Here is a 24,283-nt window from a genome sequence, read left to right as displayed (position 1 = left end):
GTCCACTGGACTCCTGGAAGCAGAGACCGGGCTGCAAACCTGGCAGTGTGGCCTCAGGTCTCCTAGCCTCTCTGAGCTCCGGTTTGCACACCTGTAATGTGAGGATAGCAAGGCTCCCCTTGCCAGGAGGGAAGGGCAGAGGCTGTGCTCAGAGCCACAATGCTGTGTCCACTGGACTCCTGGAAGCAGAGGCTGGGCTGCAAAGCTGGCAGTGTGGCCTCAGGTCTCCTAGCCTCTCTGAGCTCCAGTCTGCACACCTGTAATGTGAGGATAGCAAGGCTCCCCTTGCCAGGAGGGAAGGGCAGAGGCTGTGTTGTCCAAGGACGGTGCTCAGAACAGGAGTGTTTAATATCACTGGGGGATACAATCCCCACATTTGAGGAAGACAATTTTGAAATTATTTCTGAGTTATCCACCATATTTGATGATTCATGTTCCTGGCACAAAATACAGTGTGACTCTCTTCTGTGTTGCCTGAATGTCACCTGTAATCCAGCCACTGGCTGGCGGATGGCTGGGGGCTCCCATCCTCCTACTCATTGCTCCCTCCACACCCCAGGGAGGCATACAGTGAGTACAAGTATGGTGTCACCTGGACAAGGTCCCTCTCATCTCCTTTCCCCAATCCCACCTGTGCCCAGGGTGGAGAAGTCCTGTGTACAGATACAATTTTTTTTAACTGTTGTTAAAAGACACGTAACATAAAATTTGCCTCTAACCATTTTAAAGTGTACACGTCAGTGGCATTTGGTTGATTCGCAATGTTGTGTAACCATCACCTCTACCTGATTCTAGAATGTTTTTCATCACACCAGGTGGGAATTGCACATCTATTAAGCAGGCATTCCTCCTTCCCCCCTGCCCCCAGCCCCTGGCGACCCACCTTCTGTCTCTGTGTGTGTCCCTTTGCCGGGCATTTCATACACACGGACCCGCACGGCGTGTGGTCTTTTGTGCCTGATTCCTTTCCCTGAGCATGATGTTTTCAAGGTCCCTCCATATTGCCCATGTTTGCACCTCATGCTTTTTGGTGGCTGAATAGTATTCCACTGCATGGATAGACCACGTTCTGTCTATTCATTCACCCAGCAACAGACATTTAGGTGGTTTCCTCCTGGCTATTGTGAATCATGCCGCTATGAACACGTGTGTTCACGTTTTTGTTTGAACACCTGTCTTCAGTTCTTTTGGAAATATACCAAGGATTGCAATGGCTTTGTCCTGTGGTCTGCACCATTGTACACTCCCTCCAGCGATGCGTGGAGGCTCGGGTGCCCCACATCCACACCAGCACCCTACCTTTTGTTGTTTTGAGCACAGCCGTGCCAGCAGGTGTGAGGTGGCCCTCACTGTGGTTCTGATGTGCATTTTTCTCATGTGAGTGTTGTTTAGAATCTTTCTACCTGCTCATTGGCCGTTTGTATGTCTTCTTCAGAGAAGTGTCTATTCAAGTCCTCGGCCCATTTTCAAATGGGAACATCTTTTTGCTGTTGAGTTGTAGAAGAAGCTTTTAGACATAATCTTTGAGTATTTACTCCTTTGGTCATTAACTCATTCATCTCACAAACAGTGACATAGGGCAGCCCGCGAGGCCCCAGATTCAGCACAGACTGGACACTGCCCTCGAGGTGGGGAAGCTGGGCATGGGAACAATGACCGTGAGGCCAGGGGTGAGGTCAGCTCTCGAGAGATGAGTACCTCCTGTGTGAGTCCACCGTGTGTGGGGCTGAAGAGTTTGAACCCAGTAGAGCTTGCACTTGGGCCTGGAGGGGAAGCAGAATGTGCCAGACAGAAAAAGGAACAGAGAGTGACACCTCAAGCAGAGGGACCAGCACAAACCTAGGTGGCAGGGTCCTCAGAGGCCGGATCTCAGGAGGCCTCTAGTTCCAGGCAAAGGAGCCTGGGATGGGCCTTGACCGGGGAGTGGCATGGTCAGTGCAGGTGCTGGCCGCAAAGGAGCCTGGGATGGGCCTTGACCAGGGGAGTGGCATGGTCAGTGCAGGCGCTGGCCGCAAAGGAGCCTGGGACGGGCCTTGACCAGGGGAGTGGCATGGTCAGTGCAGGCGCTGGCCGCAAAGGAGCCTGGGACGGGCCTTGACCAGGGGAGTGGCATGGTCAGTGCAGGCGCTGGCCGCAAAGGAGCCTGGGATGGGCCTTGACCAGGGCAGTGCCATGGTCAGTGCAGGCGCTGGCCGCAAAGGAGCCTGGGACGGGCCTTGACCAGGGGAGTGGCATGGTCAGTGCAGGTGCTGGCCGCAAAGGAGCCTGGGACGGGCTTTGACCAGGGGAGTGGCATGGTCAGTGCAGGTGCTGGCTGCAAAGGAGCCTGGGATGGGCCTTGACCAGGGGAGTGGCATGGTCAGTGCAGGCGCTGGCCACAAAGGAGCCTGGGATGGGCCTTGACCAGGGGAGTGGCATGGTCAGTGCAGGTGCTGGCCGCAAAGGAGCCTGGGACGGGCCTTGACCAGGGGAGTGGCATGGTCAGTGCAGGTGCTGGCCGCAGTGGGCCTGGGTGGCCTGCCTGGATAGGGAAGACCCGGGCTGCAGTTACCTGTTTCATCTTCTGGCATCCACCCCAAGTCCCAGTGGAGATGCCCCAGTCAGACTGCATTTGTCCAAGATCCTATCCTCAGAGCAGGGACTCTTACCCAGGCAGTGCGGCTTTGCAGCCTAACTTGCTGGAAGAATTCGGGGATGGGGAGCATGCTTTTAGCATCCAGGACCCAAAGCGGGGGCTCTGACCTGTGGTCTGGAGGCTGGTGCCCCGCAGGGTTCCCATCCATCTCATTTCCCCGGGTCAGTTTTCTGAGGATCTACAATTACTCTGGGCTGAATTCCCCAGATTCCAGCCCGCTCCTAGCCCCACCCGCCCAGACACTCTTCCTCCACGCCAGCCTCCCAGTTTCTGCCCATTGTGCCCGTGGGAGACCCAGGGGAGTGGGGGTGGGGGCCTTGGCCAGATTAAGTGGGTGGGCCAGGCGGGTTGTGGGGATTGAGTGTCGGTTGGGCGTCCTGGTCATAGCACGTGCTGTGGGCTCACGCCACACAGGGACTTTTCCAGCTGGCTGTGGGTGCTCGGTTGCCCTGGAAAAACACTGACCACTTTCTCTCAAGAAAGGGGCCAGCAGGCAGTGGGCCGAAGGAGGGAACTCCCTGTGCAGGAGGCCAGGCCCAGGGTCTCCCTCACTCTTACCTTTCGGCCCTCGCTAGGCAGCCAGGTGCCGTGTTGAAGCCCAGCTGTTGCCTGTAGTTCTGCCGACACCACTTCCCTCCTCTGAGTATTTAAAGTTTAAATTTTAAACCCAGCTGTTGCCATTTCCACGCAGAACAGTGCGGTGGGTCCTCAAAAAAGCTCAGCAAGCTACCACGTGGCCCAGTGGCCCAGCAATTCCACTCCTAGGTCTATGCCCAAAAGAACGGGAAACAGGGACTCAAACGAGAACATGGTTACTCATGTTCACAGCAGCTAAAAGCTGGAAACAGCCCAAATGTCTGTCAGTGATACACAGATAAACAGAATGTAGTCTCTCTAGACAGTGGAATATTATTTATCCTTATTATTTGTCCTTAAAAAAAGGAACAAAGGACTAACCCATATTACAACATGGACGATCCTTGAAGAAGCCCCGAATTACACATCCTGCATGATTCCCTTTATATGGAATGTCCAGTGTAGGCAAATATCCACAGGGACAGGAAGCAGATTAGTGGTCCTGGTGGGGGGGGGGAGGCAATGGGGAGTGCCTGCTAAGGACCTAGTGGTGACAATATCTTGAAACTCAGCGGAGGTGGTGGTTGCACAACAGTATGAATGTGCTAAATGCCACAGCACTGCACACTTTAAAATGTTTACCTTTATGTTATGTGAATTTCACCTCATCAAACAATCAGGCTGATAACAGCTCCAGAAAAGATAGCCTGAGCCTGACAGGTGCCCTCCTGTCTCGGCCTCAGTGCCTGGAGGATGCTGGGAGAGTAATTACAGGGCGCCCTGAGGGGACTGCGCTGAGGACAGGATGTGGGAAAGCTCCCTGCCTGGCCGGCACACAGTAAGTGCTCAATTCATGTCAGCTCCTGTTCCCTCCTCTGAGGACATCCAGTCATCCAGAAACGAGTGAATAATAACAACAGCTGTCCCCCAGGTGTGCAGCCTTGCTCCCTGGTTCTCCTGTCTGAGCCTGTGTGGTGGTGGTAGTACTGGGAAGGGGGAGGATGGGACAGACAAGTGTCCCCATTTCATAGATGTGAAAACAGAGGCGCAGAAGACACAGTGTCTTCCCAAGGTCACGCACGGGCTGCAGCTGGAGCCAGGACTCGGTGGGCTTGTCTCCCAGACTGGCTGCCCTCTCAGCCAGCAGCCTGCCAGCCCAGGCACCTCCACCCCTTTCAGGGAGCCGGGTCTACAAAAATAGGGAAGACCCAGTTCGGGAGCTGGGGTTTGCTGCTGGGGGCAGCAGTGGATGCCGATATAGACCCGAGTGGATGGTTGTCATGTTGCCAGAGGGTCTGTGTCCCTGACTCAGATGCATGGAGAGCTGTGGGTCTAAAACTCCATGAGACTTGTGATTCCATGCCTTGCAATCACATGGTTCTTGGCAATTTGGAGGTTGAGAGGGCATGGGTGTGTGTCAGGGGACAGGCCCTGCCAGCCAGCTCACTTCGTCCTGTCCTCTCCCTGTCCCCAGAGCGCTGTCGTCTGTCGTGGCCCTAGGAGCCAACATCATCTGCAACAAGATCCCTGGTTTGGCCCCACGGCAGCGTGCCATCTGCCAGAGCCGGCCCGATGCCATCATCGTGATCGGGGAGGGGGCGCAGATGGGCATCAACGAGTGCCAGTACCAGTTCCGCTTCGGGCGCTGGAACTGCTCCGCCCTCGGGGAGAAGACCGTCTTTGGGCAAGAGCTCCGAGTCGGTAAGGGCGCCTCCGGGCTTGTGGGGATTCCGCCATCTGGGTTTCAGGTGCCTGGGGGCAAGGCTGCGTGCCTGCCCGCTGAAGGCCAGGCCAGGTCAGGTCAGGTCCCATGCTGACCAATTCTTTGCCATAGCATTTACCTATGTCTTTCTCCATGCCTGGCTTGGGTGGGGGCTGGGATCCCAGGAAACCCAAACCTGGTCTGGCCCTCTGGGGCACGGCAATGTCTGGAACAAGGGAGGTGTTGATAGCAGCCAGCCTGTGTGAGTGGGTGAGACTCCTCACTCTGGGCTGTAGGGAGGGAGATGTCATCCTGGTCTGGATGTGAGCTGCATAGGCTGGTGGCGGGCGGTATGGTGCAGTGGTTGGAGGCATGCCCTGCTGCTGCTTAGTACTGTGTATACCCAGGACCTTCATTCCCACCCCCTATCCTGTGCCTGCACTGCTGTATCTGGAAATGGGATGGAAGTAGATTCTTCATGGGCTGTAGGAGAGTTGATGCAAATAGTGCCCAGCCCATAGCAAGTGTTGTATAGGTGTTACCATGACCCCCAGAGTAAGGGATTCCAGGCAGAGGGAACAGTGTGAGCACATGTGCGCAGGATGCTGCGGCATGACTTGAGCAGGAGCACTGCTGGCCGGAGGGTGGGGTGGGTCAGGTGTGCAGGTGGAGTCAAGACAGGGTAGGGGAGAGAGGGGCACCTCCAGTTCCACGGGCAGTAGCAGTCACCACAGCATGGTAGGCAGGAGTAGCAACATCTCTGTTGGCTGTACCCTGCTGTGCTGTTCACAGTACCCTGAGCCACACACTGTGTCTCCATGTCTTCACAGCCCTGGGTAGGCTTTATCGTGCCCATTTTATAGGCAAGAAGACAGAGGTCCAGAGAGGGGTTTTGAGGGGAAAGTACGACGTCCAGAGACTGACCTGGATTTGAATCCAGCTGTGTGACCTCATGCTACTCAGGGCTGCTCAGGGCCTTGGTTTCCTCATTTGTAAATGAGGACCCTATTGTCTTCGCACAGTAGGTGCTCAAAAAATGGCTGCTGAGAGAGTCACTCAGCCTGCCCCTGCAGGCCACTGTGAGGGTCAGATGGGGGGAGCGGTAACTCGAGGGTGCAACCCTGGGCATGCAGCGGGTGCCTTGTTATCTCAGACCCCAGCCTGTGGGCACAGGTGGGCCTCCGAATGTGCAGGCACAACATGTCTTTCTGGTCCCAGAGATCCAAGGAGCCACAGCTGCTGGGACCCAGGCCAGAGCCAGAGCTCTGCAGGGCTTGGAACGCCTGGCATGGGGCTGGGGTGGCGCAGGGGAAAGCCTCCAGGGGCCCCTTTGCGGTGAGCAGCCTGTGGGTGGCACCTGGCACAGCCGGGAAGGAGGCCCCACCCCTCCCTGGGGCCCCACCACCCAAGTGCAGCTCCTCCTTCCTGGTGCCAGCTGGGGAGGAGGGGCTGCCCGCACATCCAGCTCACTGCAAGGTGCCCAAATGCCTGCCTGGTCTCTCACCCCTAAGACTCCGGGCTCTGAGGCAGCTGTGAGCATCCCCACTGTGCAGCTGAGGAAGCTGAGGCCGCAGGGCTTGCATGGGGTGGAGTTGGGTTCACATCCAGATCTTCTCTGAGAATCCTCAGTGCCTCACTGTGCAGAGAGAGACAGGCAATGGAGACCATCCCGTGGCCTGACAGAGGGTAGGATCTGCTGGGATCAGCAGACAGGCAGTGAGGGAGACGTGGCCACCCTGATCCTGTCCTTGGGGTCAGGCCCCAGGCAGGGCGGTTCACAATCAGAACCCCAGTAAGTGCCAGACTCCTATGGACTATCCAGAGTCCAGAGAGATGTTGGTCCCCACAGTGGACTCTGCCAGTGCCCACCCAGGTCACCTTTGCTGAGTGTCATGCAGCCCGTAGGGTGTGAGGATCGTGGCTATCAGCCCACCTTGTTCCTTCTAAGAGACCAGTCCTTGGCCCAGCAGGAGTCTGGGAGGGCTCACAGCTTTGTCTGCAGGGCGGGGGGTTGGGGGGTGAGCGTAGCCAAGGGCGGGCCCTGCCTCGAGGCATCTCTGCTTCTGGGGAGCCCACCTAAAACCCCCCTCACTCTGATGAGCATTTCAGAGACAGACCCTTTGGCAGAGCTGTCCACACCCACTGTCCCCATTCCTTACCTTCTATTGCTTCCATCATTAGTGGCCAGTCCATTAGTGACCTTTATGTGGCTGGGTAGCCCCCCCCCCCTTCCTTGGCTGGGCCCTCTCACCTGGGCTGCTCCATCTTGGCCCTGCTCCAATCTGCTCGCCCAGAGGGCCAGGACCAGCATGGCTATGCCCTGTAGACAGTTCAGCAAGCTGACCCATGGGAACCTCTGGCCCCACACGCTCAGTATCTCGCTGCTTAAATCTCCCATGCTCAGGCTCCCTCTCCCCACCCCACCCGCCTGGCTGACCACCCAGTCCTCTCAGCAGTAACCTGGTGTCACTCCCCTGTCCATCTCTGCACTCTGCCCATGCCTCTCCCTGACCCTCCCCTGTCAGCTGTCAGTGCCTCCTCCTACCTACCACCCAGTTCTAGCCATGTCCCATTACTCCCTTCCTCCAGAACCTGCAGTAGCTTTCTATTGTTCAGGATAAAGTTAAGCCCCAGCATGAGTAGTCCCTGCCATGTATCACTCCTGCCTCCTTTCCTTCTGGAACCAGGGCTTCCCCCTCCTCCTTCCTGAGCACACCAGGCCCCTTTCCTTTTCGGGGACTTAGCTCCTGGGAGGCCCTTCCCTCTGCTCTGCTGATTCACATCTGACTTCCTGAGATGGGAATGTCTGTTCACCCCTTCCTGGTTCTTCCTTGTCCACAGCCAGGTTCTGGTCCCATCCTCATGCCCCAGGTCAGCTCAGCACCTGGCTCAAGCCATCCCTGCACTCTGTCCTTGCTGGGTGGGCTCTCCATGCCCAGGCCAAGGTCTCCTGCTCGCTATCCTCACTAGGAGGTCTCTAGCTGCTGCTGGACCTGCAGGCAGCAGGCTGGGTGCTGTGATGGTGATCTGAGCAGGCATCTCCCTTCTCCTAGGGCTCAGCAGCTAGGGAGTTTGGAGTCACAAGCTGGAAGTGGGGCCGAACAGTAAGGCCAGTCCTTGTCAGGCATGCAGGTGTCCCGGGCACGGGATGGGAGCCGGGCCATGAGCTGGCAGGCAGCCGGGGGCACTTGTGGGAGCAGTCACTCAAGCGGTGACAATTAATGATTGGCCTCAAGAGGGGGAATGGTTGGGTGGGTGGGACGGCCCCCTTCAGGCCTTGCCTGTGACCTTGGGCCATGCCTAAATCTTGAGAGCTGAAGGGAAACAGGGGCACATCAAACCCTGTGCAAAGTTACAATCTCTTTTTCATCACCTGATGCTGTTGCTTCTATGCCTCTAGGGATGGGGAGCTCACTGCTTCATATTTGCTAGATCTTTCTTGTGATGACCCTGTGCTGGCTTCACCCTGAGGCTCTCCAGGTGCCAGCTGCTCTGTCCCCTCAGGGAATTGAGTCCCACACTAGCCTTCCTCCACATATATGGTTTCCCCTCATGCCTGGTGGCTTCCACCCTCTGGCTACCTGTACCTGCCCCAGGCCCATTTCCTCATCTGTTGACAAGGCTTGTGACCTAGGCCCCTCCTGACCTGTATTTTCTGTTAACTGGAAATGAGCTTGTGTGTGTGGGGTGAATGTGTCCTCAACTCAAGTCTTCTGCAACAAAGTGAAGGAGGGTCAGGAAGAAAGACAAGAGTTGGGGGTGAAGCTTGTATCCCAGGGACGCCAGTTAGAAGCTGCAGGCCCCCAGGGACCCCGAGCAAGACAGGGCATTTCTAATAGGCCTCACAGTCAATTCCAGACTGTTGGCTAGGGCTTCCTTGACAACAGGTGATGGATAATCAGACCTGAGAGAGGGTCAGAGTGACGCAGAATGGCCTGGAGGTGAGCACAGGGAAGGGGGCTCCAGGCAGAGGGACCAGCGTGCACTTAGACTCCAGAGGCCAGAAAGCAGATGGTATTTCCCAGGAAATGTGGGAGCATCTAAGGTAAACTGGAAGGTGGGGAGACCTGAGGCTGGAGGAGGGGGCAGGGCTGGAGCACTGTGAACCCAGGTGTGAGTGCTGTGACAGGCTGGAAGGCGTGGGAGGTTCTGAGCCTGTGAGGGACTTCCCTCTGTACATTGGTGCCCTCCAGCCACTGCCCTACCCCCACCTGAGCCCTTGGGACCCACCTGCACAGGGCTCTGCTCCCCAACCCTGAGCGGCCATGGAACACTGAGTCCTGCCCATCATGTGCCGCTCAGACATGACCAGGCATAGGGGCCACCCCTAATCCTGATTCACGTGGCTGCCCCTGGCCGTTGTCTCCATCTGGTTTGCTTTGTGGGTGAGATTTGCATTGGGAGCCAGCCCTGAACCCACCGGCCATATACAGTAGAGGCTCAGCAAAGGCCATCAGTTCTAAAACAATCTGAGGCAGCAGAGTGACTTATCTCTCATGTCTGAGAGGCAAGAGTCTAGAGGTGGGGGCCTTGGCAAAGAAAGGATGACTGCAGGCCCCGTGCACCCTGCGCGTGCAGGGCTCTGCCCGGGGCCTTGCAGACCAAGCCCAGGGATCTATGACATTAGTCCTCAGGAGGGACATGGGTTCAAGGGCTGCACTGTCCACTCTGGGGGCCACTGGCCACGGAGCATGTGAAGTATGGCATGTGGAACCGGAGATGTGCCGGGGGGGGGGGGGTAAGAGACAACAGATTTCCCAGACTTTGAAAGAAAAGAGCAAGTAAAGCATCTCTGTAATAATCTTTTCCCAGCTTACATACTTAAATGGTAATATTGAATGGATTGGCTAAAGATATGTCACCAAATGAAGCTCACCTGGTGAATTTCACTTTACACGGCTGCTGGAAAGCCTGAAATGACCTGTCCGGCTTGTGGTGGCCTTCCGCTGGGAATTGCCTGGAGTCGGCCTGGTCAGGGGAGGGCAGAGGGTCACCGACCAGCTGCTTCCCCGGGAGTGCAGGTCTGTAAGGGTGGCTCCCTTTGGTAGCTCCTGCACGCATTGAGTGCCTGCTGTATTCCAGGCCTGGGGCAGGGTGCTGGGAAGTCACGAAAGGCCATGCAGCCTGCCCTTGGAGCCTGGTGCATCTGAGGGGAGCACATCTTTGCCCTGTCTGCCCTGGTCACTTCCTACCTCTACCGGCATCCTGGGGTCCCAGCCTGAGGCAGCACAGAAGCCATCTCTGAGGCTCCAGGCTCAGGGTCCAGGCAGCCAGGACACTAGGGACAACTGGGGCTTCAAATGTGAGAGTCAGAATGACTTTCCTGGAGGTGAAGCTGCCCAAGCCCACTCCTGGTTCAGGAGGTGACGAGGTCTGAGGTCCCTCTGGTAGACCCAGGCTCTGTCCCCTCCACCGGAAGGCCTGCTTGCACCTGAGAGGTGCAGTTTGCAAGGAGACCATGGAAGTGGGCAGGCTTTGGACCTGCAGGTGGCATGGAAGCCTGAAGGTTAACAGGCCTTTGGCCAGTTGGGTGCTGGGCTGGATGGTGGTTGAACCTTTCATACAACCCCTCAAAGGCCACCTGGACCTTGTCCAGGGTGAGAATTTTCCACCCTTACTGCAGGGCCCCACCAGATAGGACAGGCCATGCTCTGGGGATGGGGCCCAGGAGGGGAGAGGCCACGGCCAAGGATGCAGACCCCACCCAAGCCAGCTGCTCTGTCTCACTGTGTGACGTTGGGCCCAGCCTTGTTTCCTCTGGGCCTCAGCCTACCCATTCATAGCAGGGGCTGAGGCTGGGGTGCAGATTCTACCAGGACATGGGGTCTCTCCTCAGAATGGGAGGGCAGGGAGGCTCTTGCCGCTTCAGTGCCCACACTGAACGAGAAGTTCCATGGACAGGGTGTCCAAGATCTAGGCTCTGGTCTACCAAGGACACAGAGTACAGGGTGGGGTGGGCCTGCACCCTCAGGGCAAGGCCCAGCCCGACCGCAGCCAGTCTCCAAGCCGACTCCTCCCGCCACCATTTTCAGGATTATTTCCTTTGTGACTGCTGCCATCTCCCAGGGCCCACTTACATGGACGTCACTCAGTCCAGGTTCTAGTGTCCATACCTCACAGGTGGAGAGACTGAGGCTCACGAGAGGTTAATGCCTCATCCCTGGGCACACTCCAGTGGGAGCTCGAGATTTGAACCCAGTGGACCAGTGCTGCACCTGGAGGGGGCCCAGGTGCCCGGAACCATAGGCCAGGGGAGGAAGGGGCCCTGTGCCATACTGTCCCCACACACAGGCAGCCATTAATTTTGCTGGAAGACCAGATAGGGAGTGTTCACGAGGGCAGGCTGAGCTTCCTAACAAGAGAGGCTGCTGGAAGCCAGGGTTGCAGGAGGAGACTTCCCAGCCTCTACCAGAGCCGTGGGGTAGGGGTGGAAGTCCCTAGAACACCAGCCCAGCTCAGGACACTGACCCGGGGCTCCAGCTCATGTTGCCCCAAACCGTGTAGCCTCGGGCCAGTCTCTGCCCACTTCGGGACTGGTGCTCCCCACGCCCAGTTGGAGCACGACCCACCTGCAGGGCTGCGCACGGCATGTGAGGGACCCACTGGGTCAGAACAAAGGCCTGGGGTGCGGACACACCGGCGTGTTCGGACCTGGCATGAGTCTTTCCAATACTCTGTTTATGACAACGGCAGGGAGAGCTTAGTGTGGAGACACTGACTCAGCTGGAGCTGAGCTGGGTGGGGGCTGGGGCGGGGCTGGAGGGACATAGAGGGAGAGTCGGAAACCGAGAGGGAAGGATAGACAGAGACATACGGAGGAAGGCACACAGAGGCAGCACCCAGAGACACAAGTACACGTATGTGCACACACAGTATAAGCGCGGTCTTTGCTCACCCACGCGCCTGCCCCAGGCCCAGAGTCGAGGTCAGCTCAGATCTGGGGGATAAAGGCAGCCCACCTGCATCCTGCACACCCAGCATCCCGGCGTCCTGAGCCCTCATTGCTCTAACTCGCTCACACTGCAGGGGCCCTGCGGCCTGGTGCTGTTGTACTCTCCCCCTTTAGCAGGTGTAGCATCAGCCATTAATGGGCAAAGACCGACTGGTTCCAGTGGCCAGGGCTCCGGGCTGGCGATTCTTCAAATGCAAGAAGAGGGATTTGGGGCCTCTCGGGGCCTGGAGCATCTCTGGGCTCGCTTGAGTCCCGCTGCCCCTGCCTCCACCTCCCTGCTTTACCTCGGAACCCCCACCGGAGCCTCGTGTGTGCTGGGAGGTGGCTCAAGAGGGTGGTTGTTTTCCCAGGCCCTGTGACTGAGACCAGGCTGAGGCCAAGGGGCCACGATGGGGTGTGTGCAGCCAGAACGGGCTCGCTGGCCTTACCCTGGGTCTCTGGGCTTCTCTTCCCCACTCCTGTGCCCCCCAACCTGCACTTGGGCACTGCACCTGCCTGGTCAGGTAACCCCAGGAGCTGCCAGTGTGGCCTAGTGATGTCTCCTGGCCTCCCTGGCTTCACTCTCTCCACCGATAAGCTGTGTGGAGGAAGGGAGGATACTGCCCCCACTTCTAGGCTGGTAGGAGCTCACTAACCAGCAGTGTTCCACTGGCCGCGCTTGGAGGACTCAGGAACCCCGGCCTGCCCTGCCCTTCTTCCAGGTCAGCCCCAGCAGCCCCATTCTGACCTGTTTCTCAGGAAGATCCATCTGACCAATGCTTCCTGCTAAAGAGGCTTGGATCCCACTACACTGGGACTCACCCCTCATGTCACCTGGGGAAACTAAGGCCTAGGGAGTGAAAGACTGGGCCAGGGTCCCAAGGGTCCCAGTCCCATCAGAGTTGGCCCCTGGTGATGGTTACCAGGCAGGGCTGGGGGTGAGTGTCCAGCTGCCCCTGCCTCCGTTCTCCTGTCCCCCAAGGACCCCAAACTGCCTGTAGCCAAGGTAACTCTTTGATTTCTCCAAAGCTGCCCCTGTCCATACTGTCCATTCCTCTCTCAGTAGCAGCCAGACTCCACACCAGGAGCCCATCTGGGCCTGTCTTCCCTTAAACCCTGCCCCACCCAGGCCCCTTAAACCCTGACCCACCCTTGCTAGTCTTGTTGGCTCCACTCTCAGACTGTCCCAAGCCTGGTCACTCCTTACCTCCTCTTTCTGCCAGGCTACCAGCATTTCTTACCTTGACCCTGTAACAGCCTTCCAGTGGGTCCTTCTGCTTCTACTATGCCCTTAGCATCAGCCTGAGGGTCCATGTCAGTCGCAGCAGCACCCTCCAGAATGCTCTAAAACCCTCCCTGTGGGCTCTCAAAGTCCACACCATGGGGACTGTGTCATCTGCTGCTCTCTGCACAGATGGTGGCTGAACATGTGACACACACAACACACGGGCTCTCTGTGCTGTACATGTTTGTGTGTGTGTATGCAATGCTTGCCCTCCTTGGGGCCTTAGCATTGCTGTTCCCTCCGCCTGAACACTGTTCCCTGTGCCTGTGCATGGCTCACTTCTCTCATCATTCAGAACCCACATTCAGTGTCCCTTCCTGAAGGGGCCCTCCCTGGTCACCCTCTGCCCCAGTCCCTCCAACCTCTCATGGTTGTGACTGTGGCCATGTGCCTGAATTCCCTATGAACCCCCTCTCAGCGCATAGACCCCTGGGCAGCAGTAGGTCAGTCTTGCCCTGCTATGTGCTTGATCTTGAGCTTGGGATGGGTGGGGCTAAAGGGCTCACCACTGGGACTCTGGGGTTTGGTCGGGGGTGGAGTGGGCTATGCTTGGTGCTAGGGAGACATTTGGATGGTAGCAGAGTGAGTGGGGAAAGGAAGGGGTGAGAAAGAGCATACAGGCAGGCCGGGGCCCAGGCCTGGTTGTGAGGTGGGAGACAGGACTGTGTGTGTTCCATGTCCTGGTAGGTGGTAAGTGGTTTGAACACAGACTTTGGGGTCCTGGGTCATATATCAGCTTTGTGGCTGGCATGCCATGTGACCTTGTGTCAGTCCCTGCCTCCTCTATGCTGAGCATCCTGGGAAGTGAGGCCTCTCTGAGGGTTTAAATCAAGTAGGACAAATTGTATGCAGTGCACTAAAGACCATCATGTGCCATGTCTTTATAAGGGCTTTACTGAGATATGCTGTATTTCCCCATGTATAAGACGCACCATTTCCTCCCCCCCCCCCCTGAAATATTTGTTGTCTAAAAACTGCATGTGTCTTATACAGTGGTTGTAGATTTTTTTTTTACTTGCATTTTCCACTTTTTTGTGCTTGGTTTTGCGCTCATTGTTGAAGACAGTGATTCATCATCAGACACAGATGAGGACAAGCTAATGGATGGGAGTTTTGACAGTGATGAGGAGTTGTATGAATTTTATGATGAATAAAACTTGAGTTCAATAACTTTATGTAATACTTTTTTTTTTCAAATTTTGGGCCCCAAAATTAAGGTGCATCTTATATATGGGAGTGTCTTATACATGGGGAATATGGTAATTCGCACACTGTACAGCTCATCTGTTTATTTATTTATTTATTTTTTTTTCATTTTTCTGAAGCTGGAAACAGGGAGAGACAGTCAGACAGACTCCCGCATGCGCCCGACCGGGATCCACCCGGCACACCCACCAGGGGCGGTGCTCTGCCCCCCAGGGGGCGGTGCTCTGCCCATCCTGGGCGTCGCCATATTGCGACCAGAGCCACTCTAGCGCCTGAGGCAGAGGCCACAGAGCCATGCCCAGCGCCCGGGCCATCTTTGCTCCAATGGAGCCTTGGCTGCGGGAGGGGAAGAGAGAGACAGAGAGGAAAGTGCGGCGGAGGGGTGGAGAAGCAAATGGGCGCTTCTCCTGTGTGCCCTGGCCGGGAATCGAACCCGGGTCCTCCGCACGCTAGGCCGACGCTCTACCGCTGAGCCAACCGGCCAGGGCCAGCTCATCTGTTTAAAGCAGGGGTCTCAAACTCGCGGCCCGCCGAACAATTTTGTACTGATTTTTTTTTTGTTTTCAACTGCAGTGAGAAAAGTGTTGCGTAACAGTTGCCTTTTGTAGACCTAGTGCGGCCCGGCCCGCCGAACGGCTGTGATCTTGCTCTGTGGCCCACATGCTGAGTTGAGTTTGAGACCCCTGGTTTAAAGCGTACGATTCCGCGGTTTTTAGTGTATCACAGAGTGTGCTACCATTACCACGGTCCGTTTTAGAATATTTTCATCACCTTTGAAAGAACCCCTGCACCCCCTAGCTATCACCCTCAGTCCCCTGAGTCCTTGGCAATGCCCATCTGCTTTCTGCCTAAGGGTTTACCTATTCCCAACATTTCGTATCAATGAGATGTATAACATGTGGTCTTCTGTGTGTCGTATGGCATCTTTCAGTGACCATGTTTTCAAGGTAATTCCTGTTGCAGCCTGTATCAGAATTTCATTCCTTTTGATGGCTGAATACTATGCCCTTGTATGAATGGACCACATTTTCTTTATCCATTCTTCTGTCTATGTACCTTTGGGATGTTTCCACCTCTTGGCTCTTGTGACTAGTGCTGCTGTGAGTGTTCATGTACAGGTTGTTTGTGGACACGTGTTCATTTCCCTGAGTATATGCCCAGGAGGGGTTGCTGGGTCACATGGTGACTAACTACGCTTCACATTTTGAGGACCTGCTGAGCTGCTCAGCAGTGGGTCCCATGCGACCTCCCCAGGCAGGGTGTGAAGGTTCTGACTTTGCCACCTCCCCACCGATGCTTCTTACTGTCTGTCCTTTCCTTTTGGCCTTCCCTGTGGGGGTGAAATGCTGTCTCATGGTGGTTTTGATTTGCAATTCCCTGATGGCTAGTAGGGTTGAGCATCTTGTCATGTGCTTTTTGTCCATTTGTATTTCTTCTTTGGAGAAGTGTCGATTCAGGTTCTGCTCCTAATTTTAATTGAGTTATTTGCTTTTTTATTATTGAATTATAAAAATTGCCTTTAAAACTCCCCCCCCACTGATTTGAGAAAGAAGAGGGAGAGAAGGGGAGAGAGAAAGGTTGTGTGGGGCGAGAGAGAGAGAGAAGCGTCAACTCATTTTTTCACTGAGTTGTTCCATTTACTGGTAGACTCATTGATTGTTTCTTTATGTGTCCTGACTGGGGATCTAACCAGCGACCTCAGGGGCACCAGGTTGACGCTTTATCCACTGGGCTACCCAGCCAAGGCTGAAAATGCCACTTTAAAAAAACAAACAAACAAATGAACAACAAAGAAAGAGGCAAGTACAGCTGGGCAGAGAGGTAGGGTGAATTGAACGGTGTTGGCCACAAGCACAGGTGCATGGGGACACATGTAGAGGTCTACACACATGAAGAGCCCATGTGCAGTGTGTGCCACATGTGTGGGCGTGAAGCTCAGTTCAGCCACCCTCTTTGTTGGGCCAGGCCTGCCCCTGGGGACCACACCTGGGCCCATCTGGCATGGTGACTTGGCCATAGCAAAGCCATTTTCCTCATTTTGCAGGTGGGGAAACTGAGACACAAAAAGGCCCCTTTATTGGTCTGAGGTCACCCAATTGGCCAATTTTAGGGTCTGGACTTGAACTCGAGGTGTCAGACTCTGAGTCCTCTCTCTGGGAACATGAGTGGCCCCAACCCTCAGTCATTTCAGAATATCAGACCTGGGCTCCCCCGCTCTCTGAGCCACTGTGTGACCTCGGGCAGCATGTGCCCCTCTCTGGGCCTGAGACTCCTTGGGGGGTCATACTGGGTGGCTCCTGAGGCCCTCCTCAGCACTGAGGTCCCCAGCTCCCCTTCTGTGAGGGAACCAGGGGTCTTCCCACCTCCCTCCTAGGCCTGCAGTTATTCAGGTCATTAGGAGCTCAATTAGGCCTTTTATGGGTTTGTAAAAATAGTCTGCCAGCCCCCTGTGGATGCCAGGAAGTGGCAAGTAGCTTTGAGTGGACAGTGATGGGAGCCCCTGGCAGGGGGTGGGGTGGGCGGATCTCTTCCCTGAGAGGGCAAGGGGTCTCTGTTCTGCCCAGGCCCCTACTTTGATCAGCAGGCACATCTGTCCCCACCAGGACCTGCTCACAGAGGTCTGCCTGGTTCCCAGCATCCTCCTTGGGATCAGGGTGAGGGGAAGACAGGGAGACAAGACCCCCTCTCCTGGAGTATCGGGTCTGGTTGGCATTGCCGAGGGCAAGGAGCAGAGTGGGGTCCTCTGAGCCTTGAGCACAGCGGGATCAGCGAGGGCTCGACTTTGAAAAGCCTACGGGAAAGAGAGAGCAGAGCTGGATAGTCCCCAAGGGGCCTGGTAGTCTCAGTTTACCCACAAGGCAGTGGTCTCTGCGAGCTGCTGTTTCTATGTTCTGGACTTTCCCAGAATATGTACGGAGGGTGTGGCTGGGGACAGCTGTCGGGCCTACCTCAGAGAGGAGGCACCGGAGTAGCACAAGGAGGTATCCCTGTCCTGGAGGCCCAGTGCTGGCTCGGTTGACCCTGGCAGCCCTGCCCTGCTCCCCACTTGGTGAGGGTGAGGCCCATTGCCCTGTTTGCTCTCAGAGCTGCTCCCAGGACTGGGGGGTGGGGTGGAGATTTCCAGCCCTACTTGGCTGGTGGGGACACAGGCTCAAAGAGGGTGTGTGACCTGCGTGGGGACACACACAGGTGTGACAGTCCAGGTCCCTTGCCTCCCTGAGCATCCAGCACCCTGTTGTCTGTTTCCCTGAACCCTCAGGCCAGGTCCTTCAGAGCTAACACTTCTCACCTGACCTGCTGGGCACCAGAGACAGACCACCCCGGCATGCCCAGGGACCCACCCAGGGCTCCCAGGGCTGAGGGGTGGGGGCAGCCACCATGCAGCCTGCTTACCTGTTTCAGCATGGCTTCAGTGTCTGAGGGTGCAGGTCTGTGCTGGGTGGGCTCTGGATCCCAAGAGGGGCCCTTAGGCCACCTGAGTCCAATGTGCGTCCAGGACAGCTGCTGACACAGCACAGACCACCATGTTGCCTTCAGTCAACCCCTTATCCCCATCATCACAGATATTGATGGCACCTGCCGCCACCACGGCCACCTGGAGAAAATCCCCTCCTGTCCTCAGTCTTGGTGTTCCCATCTGTGACATGGATCTCATCAAGAGGGTGTATGTAGCTCATGGGTTGTTATGGGGATAAAAGAAGGTGATGAGCATAAAGCTTCCAGCCCCAGCCCTAGCCCAGCTTGTGTTCAGGGCTCGGGAAACAACGTGGGGTACAGGATCAGATGTGGACCCTGCCCATCACCCTGGTAGCCCCTGGGGCACCTGGCAAGAGCCCAGAGGGGCTTCTGGGAACGGGGGTGTCCCAGCTGTGTCCAGAGCTTGGGTGGGCTGAGGACATGTGGGAACATGGGTAGGTGTCTCAGGCAGAGAAGGGTCTGGCATCCATTAGGGCAGGCAGCAGGGACACAGGCTGTCAGTCTATTTAAGAAGAATGGTGTGCTCTGGAGGCTGCTGCCCCTGCCCACAGGTGGGTCAGCTGTTCATCCTGGCCAGGTTAGGCTGCAGGTAGTGGTAGGTGGGTGGGGTCAAGCCTCTGGGGCTCAAGGTCTTCTCAGAGTCTGAGGAGCCAGACTGTTACTGAGCAAGGCCCATGGGTTTGAGAGGCTTCCTTCTAAACCTAATGGCTCACTCATGCTCACCCTGGAGGAAGACGTGCAGGCAGCCAGCTCTCTGGGGACTGGCCAGATGCCCCAGAGTGATTTTGGGAGGGAACCCTCTCCCCAATTCACACCCGGGCACACTGTGACCTGGGCAATTTCTGAAGCCCCCCACAAGCCAGTGTCTAGGTCTGTACAATGGCTAATGGTCCCCTCCCCCACCCTGGGTGGCTGTCGTGCAAATAAAACAAGATGCGTGTGCAGACTGTGGGCACGTGGGAACCCTTCAATCCAGGACCTAAGGCATATTCCTGGATTCTCCCCAAACAACGACTCTCTCAATAGCTGCTCCCCCACCCCCCACCCCGTATCTCCATGGTGAGACAAGAGGGTTTGGCTCATTAAAACCAAATAAAAAAGGAATTAGCGGGAGTGGCAGTCCGGTGAGTAACTGATGAGTAACTGAGTCTGAGCTGAGTCTGGGAATAACCAGGTAGGAGCAGGAACTCTCAATGAAGGATGGAGGGAGGTTTCCATGAAATGCCCTCAAATACACAGTCCCAGCCTTGGGACTTCAGGAGGGGGATTCAGGACGGAGTTTCCCATCTGGGTCTTGTGAGGAGGATGGGCATTTATGGAAGAGGAGGGTTAGCAGCAGGTTCTAGGCCTCTGAGGCAGGGCTTGGTTATGGGGACTCTTAACTCCTCTGCCCTGGCCTCTTAGAAGGGCTGCACAATCACCTGAGATTTCTCTGCCCACTCCCCCACCATTTTCACTGGGTGCCTAGCTTGTGACATGCTTCCTCTGAGGCCAGCCGAGTCTCCCCCAAGCTCCCACCAGTGTTCTTGTGGCCAAGAATGTGCACACACACCAGACACACTATGCGTACAGACTATACACATACACACACACTCCAACACCACACACACTCACAGGGAGTTAAAAATACTCTTGTTAAGTCTTACTTTAAGACATCACCTCCTCCAGGAAGCCTTCCCAGACTCTACCCACCCACAGAGGCAGGTCAGGGCCACCTTTGAGGTACCATGCCCCCTGTGACCCCTTCTTGCAGAGTTCTGTGGTCACATCCTTTCCTGGAATCCCACACCTACTTTATTACTCCTGCCTGTGTGTGTCCATGTGTGAGCCTGTCAGCAGGCTCTGCTGGGCTTGGGCAACGCAAGCAAGGAGTTCAATAACCTACTTCACACCGAATGGGCTTCCGTTCAGATCATATTGACCTAATTTAGAGCCCATATTTTCCCTGTTCCTGTGTCTGCCAGGAGTCCTTGGTCAGCCAGCCTCGATGGCACAGGGACTGGTACACCTCTGTGCCCCTCAGAGAGCCACTCACTGTGCTGAAAGAGGGCTCTTTATGGAGTAGTGCCAGGGGAGCAGAACCCCTGGGGTCAGCTAGTCTCCAGATGGCTGTGCACTGACCCGGCTGGGAAGGGAAGGTCCCCAGGGGAGTGGAACCTCTGTGCTGGGCCCCTCAGACCAGTGGGTCCCACCCTGGTCTTCACCCTGGAGAGAAGGAACTCTAGGAAAAAGGACCCACATAAGTCAGCCCCTTGGGTAACAGGGACCCCACTGAGGATGAGACCACCCCAAGGAACAAGGACTTCACCAAGATAAGCCCCCCAGGAGCACAAGAACCCCATCTAAGTGAGCTTCCAAGTCGGTTGGTAGGAGAGGAGGTGGAACCCAGAGCACACATACCGAGTGACAAGCACAGGCTGGGCATACAGTCCGTGCTCAATGGATGTTTGTGGAATGAACCTGATTTGACCCTTGACCCTCTCTCAGTCTGGAGGATCACCCCAGCCCCCAACAGCAGGGAAAGCAGGCAGGAAAGAGGAGGGGCTCACTGGCAGTCACGGACACAGGAATGGGGCTTGTTTAAGGATAGGGCTGTGGATCCGCAGCGGTCCCTCCCGGTACTGAAGCTGGGCCCTGCCCCATAATTCTTAGGCAGTGAGAGTCTGGCTCCTCAGAGCTCACTGAGCTCTCTGCCTACAATGCCAGGTGCTGGGGACCACACAGATCTGGCTATGGCCCACATGGAGCCTCCATGCTCATGGGCAAGGTGAGAAGGGTCCGAAAGACTAGGACCAGGATGGCAGGGTGTATAGGGCCTAGCCAGGGGCTGTGGAAAATAAAGAAGAATTAGAACTGGACCCTTCCATCTAAGGGGTCTTTGGACCCTCATGTAGCCAGGAAGTCCCAGGCGCAGGGCTAACCAGGTGAACAGTGTCAAGAGCAATGAGGGGGTCAGATCTGCCACTAAGGGAGGTCGGGAAGCAAGGGATCACTCTGGTTGGTGGTCTGGGAAGGCTGCTTGGAGGAAGAGGCATGGATACTGGCTTTGGAATGCGGTTAGGATATGGGCAGGAAGAGGAAGGGAAATCCACCAGAAAGACCAGGTACATCTCCAGCGACATGTGAGCAGCACTGGAAGGAGAGTTGTTGTTTGAGGTAGAGGGTGGACAGAGGGTTGGGGGAAAGGCAGCTGGGCTCAGACTATCGGCACAGACTCTGGTTTGGGCTGTTTGGGAAGGGTTTTGGTCTTCCCTTCCCAGCTTAGGCAGAGGAGAGCCATCGAAGGTGCTGGGGAGGGGTGCTCAGAACTGTACTCTGGGCCCACTTGGATAGTGGCTGGCGGGGGAGGGAAGCAAGTTGGACCGGCACCCAGGTCTGCGCAGTTCAGGAGCCCTCGAGGCAGGCTGTGGAGTGTTGGAGAAGGGAGGGCCAGGAGGCTAGGACCTGGTGACAGGGTGATAGTGGGTGGTCAGAGAGAGGGAGGCGGCAACAAAGAGGCCGGGGTGAGCTCTGAGCTACGTGGATTTTGCCCATCTCCTGGCTGGTGGGTGCCCCCACAAGGACTGTAGTAGTGGCTGGTACATGAGGAGCAACGCCAGGAGTCTGGTGGAGGGGAGAAGCCAGAGGTGCAGACCCCACCCACCCTGTCACCAGGCCACTCCCTGGCGCCTCCCATGGTTATGGAAACTGGGCCCCTCCAGCCTAGGCTCTTGGGACAGGGAGAGAAGTGTGCACATGCTGGTGGCAGGGGCGAGGCATGCACTGAGTGCTCACTATATACCAGGCACAGCTCTGCAAGGTAGGTTCTCTCAGGCTCAGAGGTGATTAAGGTCAGTTGAGGTCCAGGGAGCAGAGAAAGTATTGGCCCCCTTAAAAAAAGAGAGAGAGACAGGGAAAATAAAAATACATGCTAACCATATTTTTAAATAAATAAAAAATATTATGCACTATTAATGTTAGAATTGCACATATGAAACCAAACTTGATGTCATTAGAAAAAAGTGTCAAGTTGGGGTTTTGCGGGGCCCTTCAGAAGTCCGGGCCCAGGGCGTGTGCCCGGTGCGCCTGCCATTAAATCTGCCTCGGAGAATTGCGGGGGCTCACCGTCTGCACCTTCCCCTCCCCACAGGGAGCCGTGAGGCCGCCTTCACGTACGCCATCACTGCGGCTGGGGTGGCCCACGCGGTCACCGCCGCCTGCAGCCAAGGCAACCTGAGCAACTGCGGGTGCGACCGCGAGAAGCAGGGCTATTACAATCAGGCCGAGGGCTGGAAGTGGGGCGGCTGCTCCGCGGACGTGCGCTACGGCATCGACTTCTCCCGGCGCTTCGTGGACGCACGTGAGATCAAGAAGAACGCCAGGCGCCTCATGAACCTGCACAACAATGAGGCAGGCAGAAAGGTAGGGCCTTCGTTGGGCGGTTGCTAGGTGGGGTGGGGCTGGCTGCTGGGTCACCGGGGCCTCGACCTCCCTGAGCTTTGGGCGCCTCTCCTAGGGAAGGAGTTGGGAACCTGGATCCTGAGGGTATGGTGTGGGTGGTGCTGGGCAGGACAGTCACCTGTGACCCTCCCAGCAGCTCTGAGAGGCGTGTCCTACTGTTCCCATCACAGAGGTATAAAACTGAGGCGAGGAAAGATAAAAGGAGGTGCAGGAGGCTTCCCGCTGCAGGGAGCCATGGGGGGCAGGCATGAGACCAAGCCCCTGCTTCCAGGCAGGATGGGAGCCAGGCCTGGCTGGGGACCCAGAGGCTGGGGGAGGCTTCCAGGCCACAGACCTATGTTTCTACAACGGTCCTAGAGGATGTCATGCCAACATACCGGGAAAGGCTTCTCAGAGGAGGTGGCCTCTGGCTCAGTTTGCCATGAGAGACCTCAGGAAGGGATGTTCTCGGGAGGGAGAAGCAGCCTGGGGAAGGGTGGAAGCCGAGGAAACTGAGCTGGGGGCTCTGGAGGAGCTGCCAGCTTCATGCATGACATGGGTGCTGTGTGGAGGGTGATAGTGCAGGACTTTCGGGCAGGGACACACTGGGGAAGAAGTCAGGGCGGGCCCAGCCCTGCCTCAGGGAGATGAGGGCCCCAGATACTGGGCTGGGCTGGGAGGAGCGGCCACCATGGCGGCAAGATGGCCAGAGATAGGACAGGCAGCAGAGCAGAACACTCTCCGGGTCTGATTCCCCAGCCCCGGGGGGCTGCACCTTGCCAGCATGGGAGAGACGTGCGTTTCCAGGCAGAGAGGAGTTGAAATTGGCCCCTGCCCCAGGGACCATAGCTGAGGCCACCAACCGCTCACTCATTCACTCAACGAACGCTTCTTGCCCCTTCTGTGTGCCAGTGCTAGGCTGGGCACTAGGGAGGAGTAAGACATGACCCTGTCCATGGGAGCTCCCCAGCACTAAAGGGGTCCACAAGAAGGGAGCACAGGCCATACCCAGAGAAAGCAAGAGTCCCAGGGACCAGCGGGAGGGGGAGCAGAAGCTTCCTGGAGGAGGCAATGTCCAAGTGGAGCCTTGAAGGACACACCGGAGCTGAGACAAGTAGAGGCAGAAGGAGCTGGCACTTGGGTGAGGGTGCAGCTGCAAGAGGTTCAGGTTGGTGGGAGCAGGAAGGGTGGGCAAGACAGGGCTGGAGAAGTAAGTAGGGGCTGGCCCAGCACAGGCCTTGAATGCCAGGCCAAGGGTTTGACGTTTATCTTGTAGATATGGAGGCTGCCCTGCAGTAGGTGGGTATTAAATTTGAACAAAGGAAAGAAGGAATGAGTGACACAGTCTTTGCCACCAAGGAGCTCACAGACGTGTGTAGCACCATGCTCTAGGCACAGACAGGTGGAGATCTGTGCCTGGGAGGGCAGAGGAAGGTGACGCATCAAGAAGGCTCTCTGCAGGAGGAGGCATAGCTGAGCTCTCAATGGAACCACTGCCCCTTGAGCCTCTGCAGTGGCGTGGGTCCTAAGCAAGGGCTTTCCCATACCCCTGGGAGGAAGGCTTCACTGTCCCCAGAGCTGCTGGTGGCCCTGAGTCCTGAGCTCTGGTCACTGCTCCATAGGGAAGTGTCTGAGTGAGCAGCAGAGACGTGGGGAAGGAAACTCAACTCAAACTCCCAGCAGAGGGACCAACACTGGCAAAGGCATGGTGTGGGCGCAGGTCACATGCACAGTGCACCAAGGCCACCAGGCCAGCTCGGGCTGTTTGGGCAGATGAAGAGACTGGCAGATTGAACGGGCCTTATGCTGAAGGACTGTGACAACCAGTTTGGATTTTGGCCTTTTGGGCACAGGTGCCATTGCAGGTCCCTGAGGGAGAGTGAGGCTGAGCAGCTCAAGGGCCAGGGTTGTGTCTGCTTCGGCTCTGAGGTCCTGTGTGACTCTCAGGGCTGGCTTGGTGTGGGACTTAGGGGTGCTTGGAGACTGACAGGTCATACAAAGGCATTGGACAGGAAGCAGGCAGGATTGGGTCCTGGGGAGATAGGGAGCAGG

The 24,283-nt window shown here is 56.5% G+C and overlaps 1 protein-coding gene across 2 annotated transcripts in view; it reads left to right on the top strand.

The window, feature by feature from the left end:
* The window catches only part of WNT7B (Wnt family member 7B), a 50,047-nt gene that overhangs the window by 19,393 nt on the left and 6,371 nt on the right, over nt 1–24,283 (top strand). For both annotated transcript variants that reach the window (XM_066358662.1, XM_066358661.1), the window contains exons 2-3: nt 4,686–4,912; nt 21,942–22,213. In XM_066358662.1, coding sequence (XP_066214759.1) covers nt 4,686–4,912; nt 21,942–22,213 — 499 coding nt within the window. The remainder of the gene's footprint in view (nt 1–4,685; nt 4,913–21,941; nt 22,214–24,283) is intronic.

The sequence above is a fragment of the Saccopteryx leptura genome, chromosome 1, assembly GCF_036850995.1.
Source record: "Saccopteryx leptura isolate mSacLep1 chromosome 1, mSacLep1_pri_phased_curated, whole genome shotgun sequence".
Taxonomy (NCBI): Eukaryota; Metazoa; Chordata; class Mammalia; order Chiroptera; family Emballonuridae; genus Saccopteryx; species Saccopteryx leptura.
Note: the sequence above shows the minus strand (reverse complement) of the source record. Positions and strands in the feature narration are given on the sequence as shown.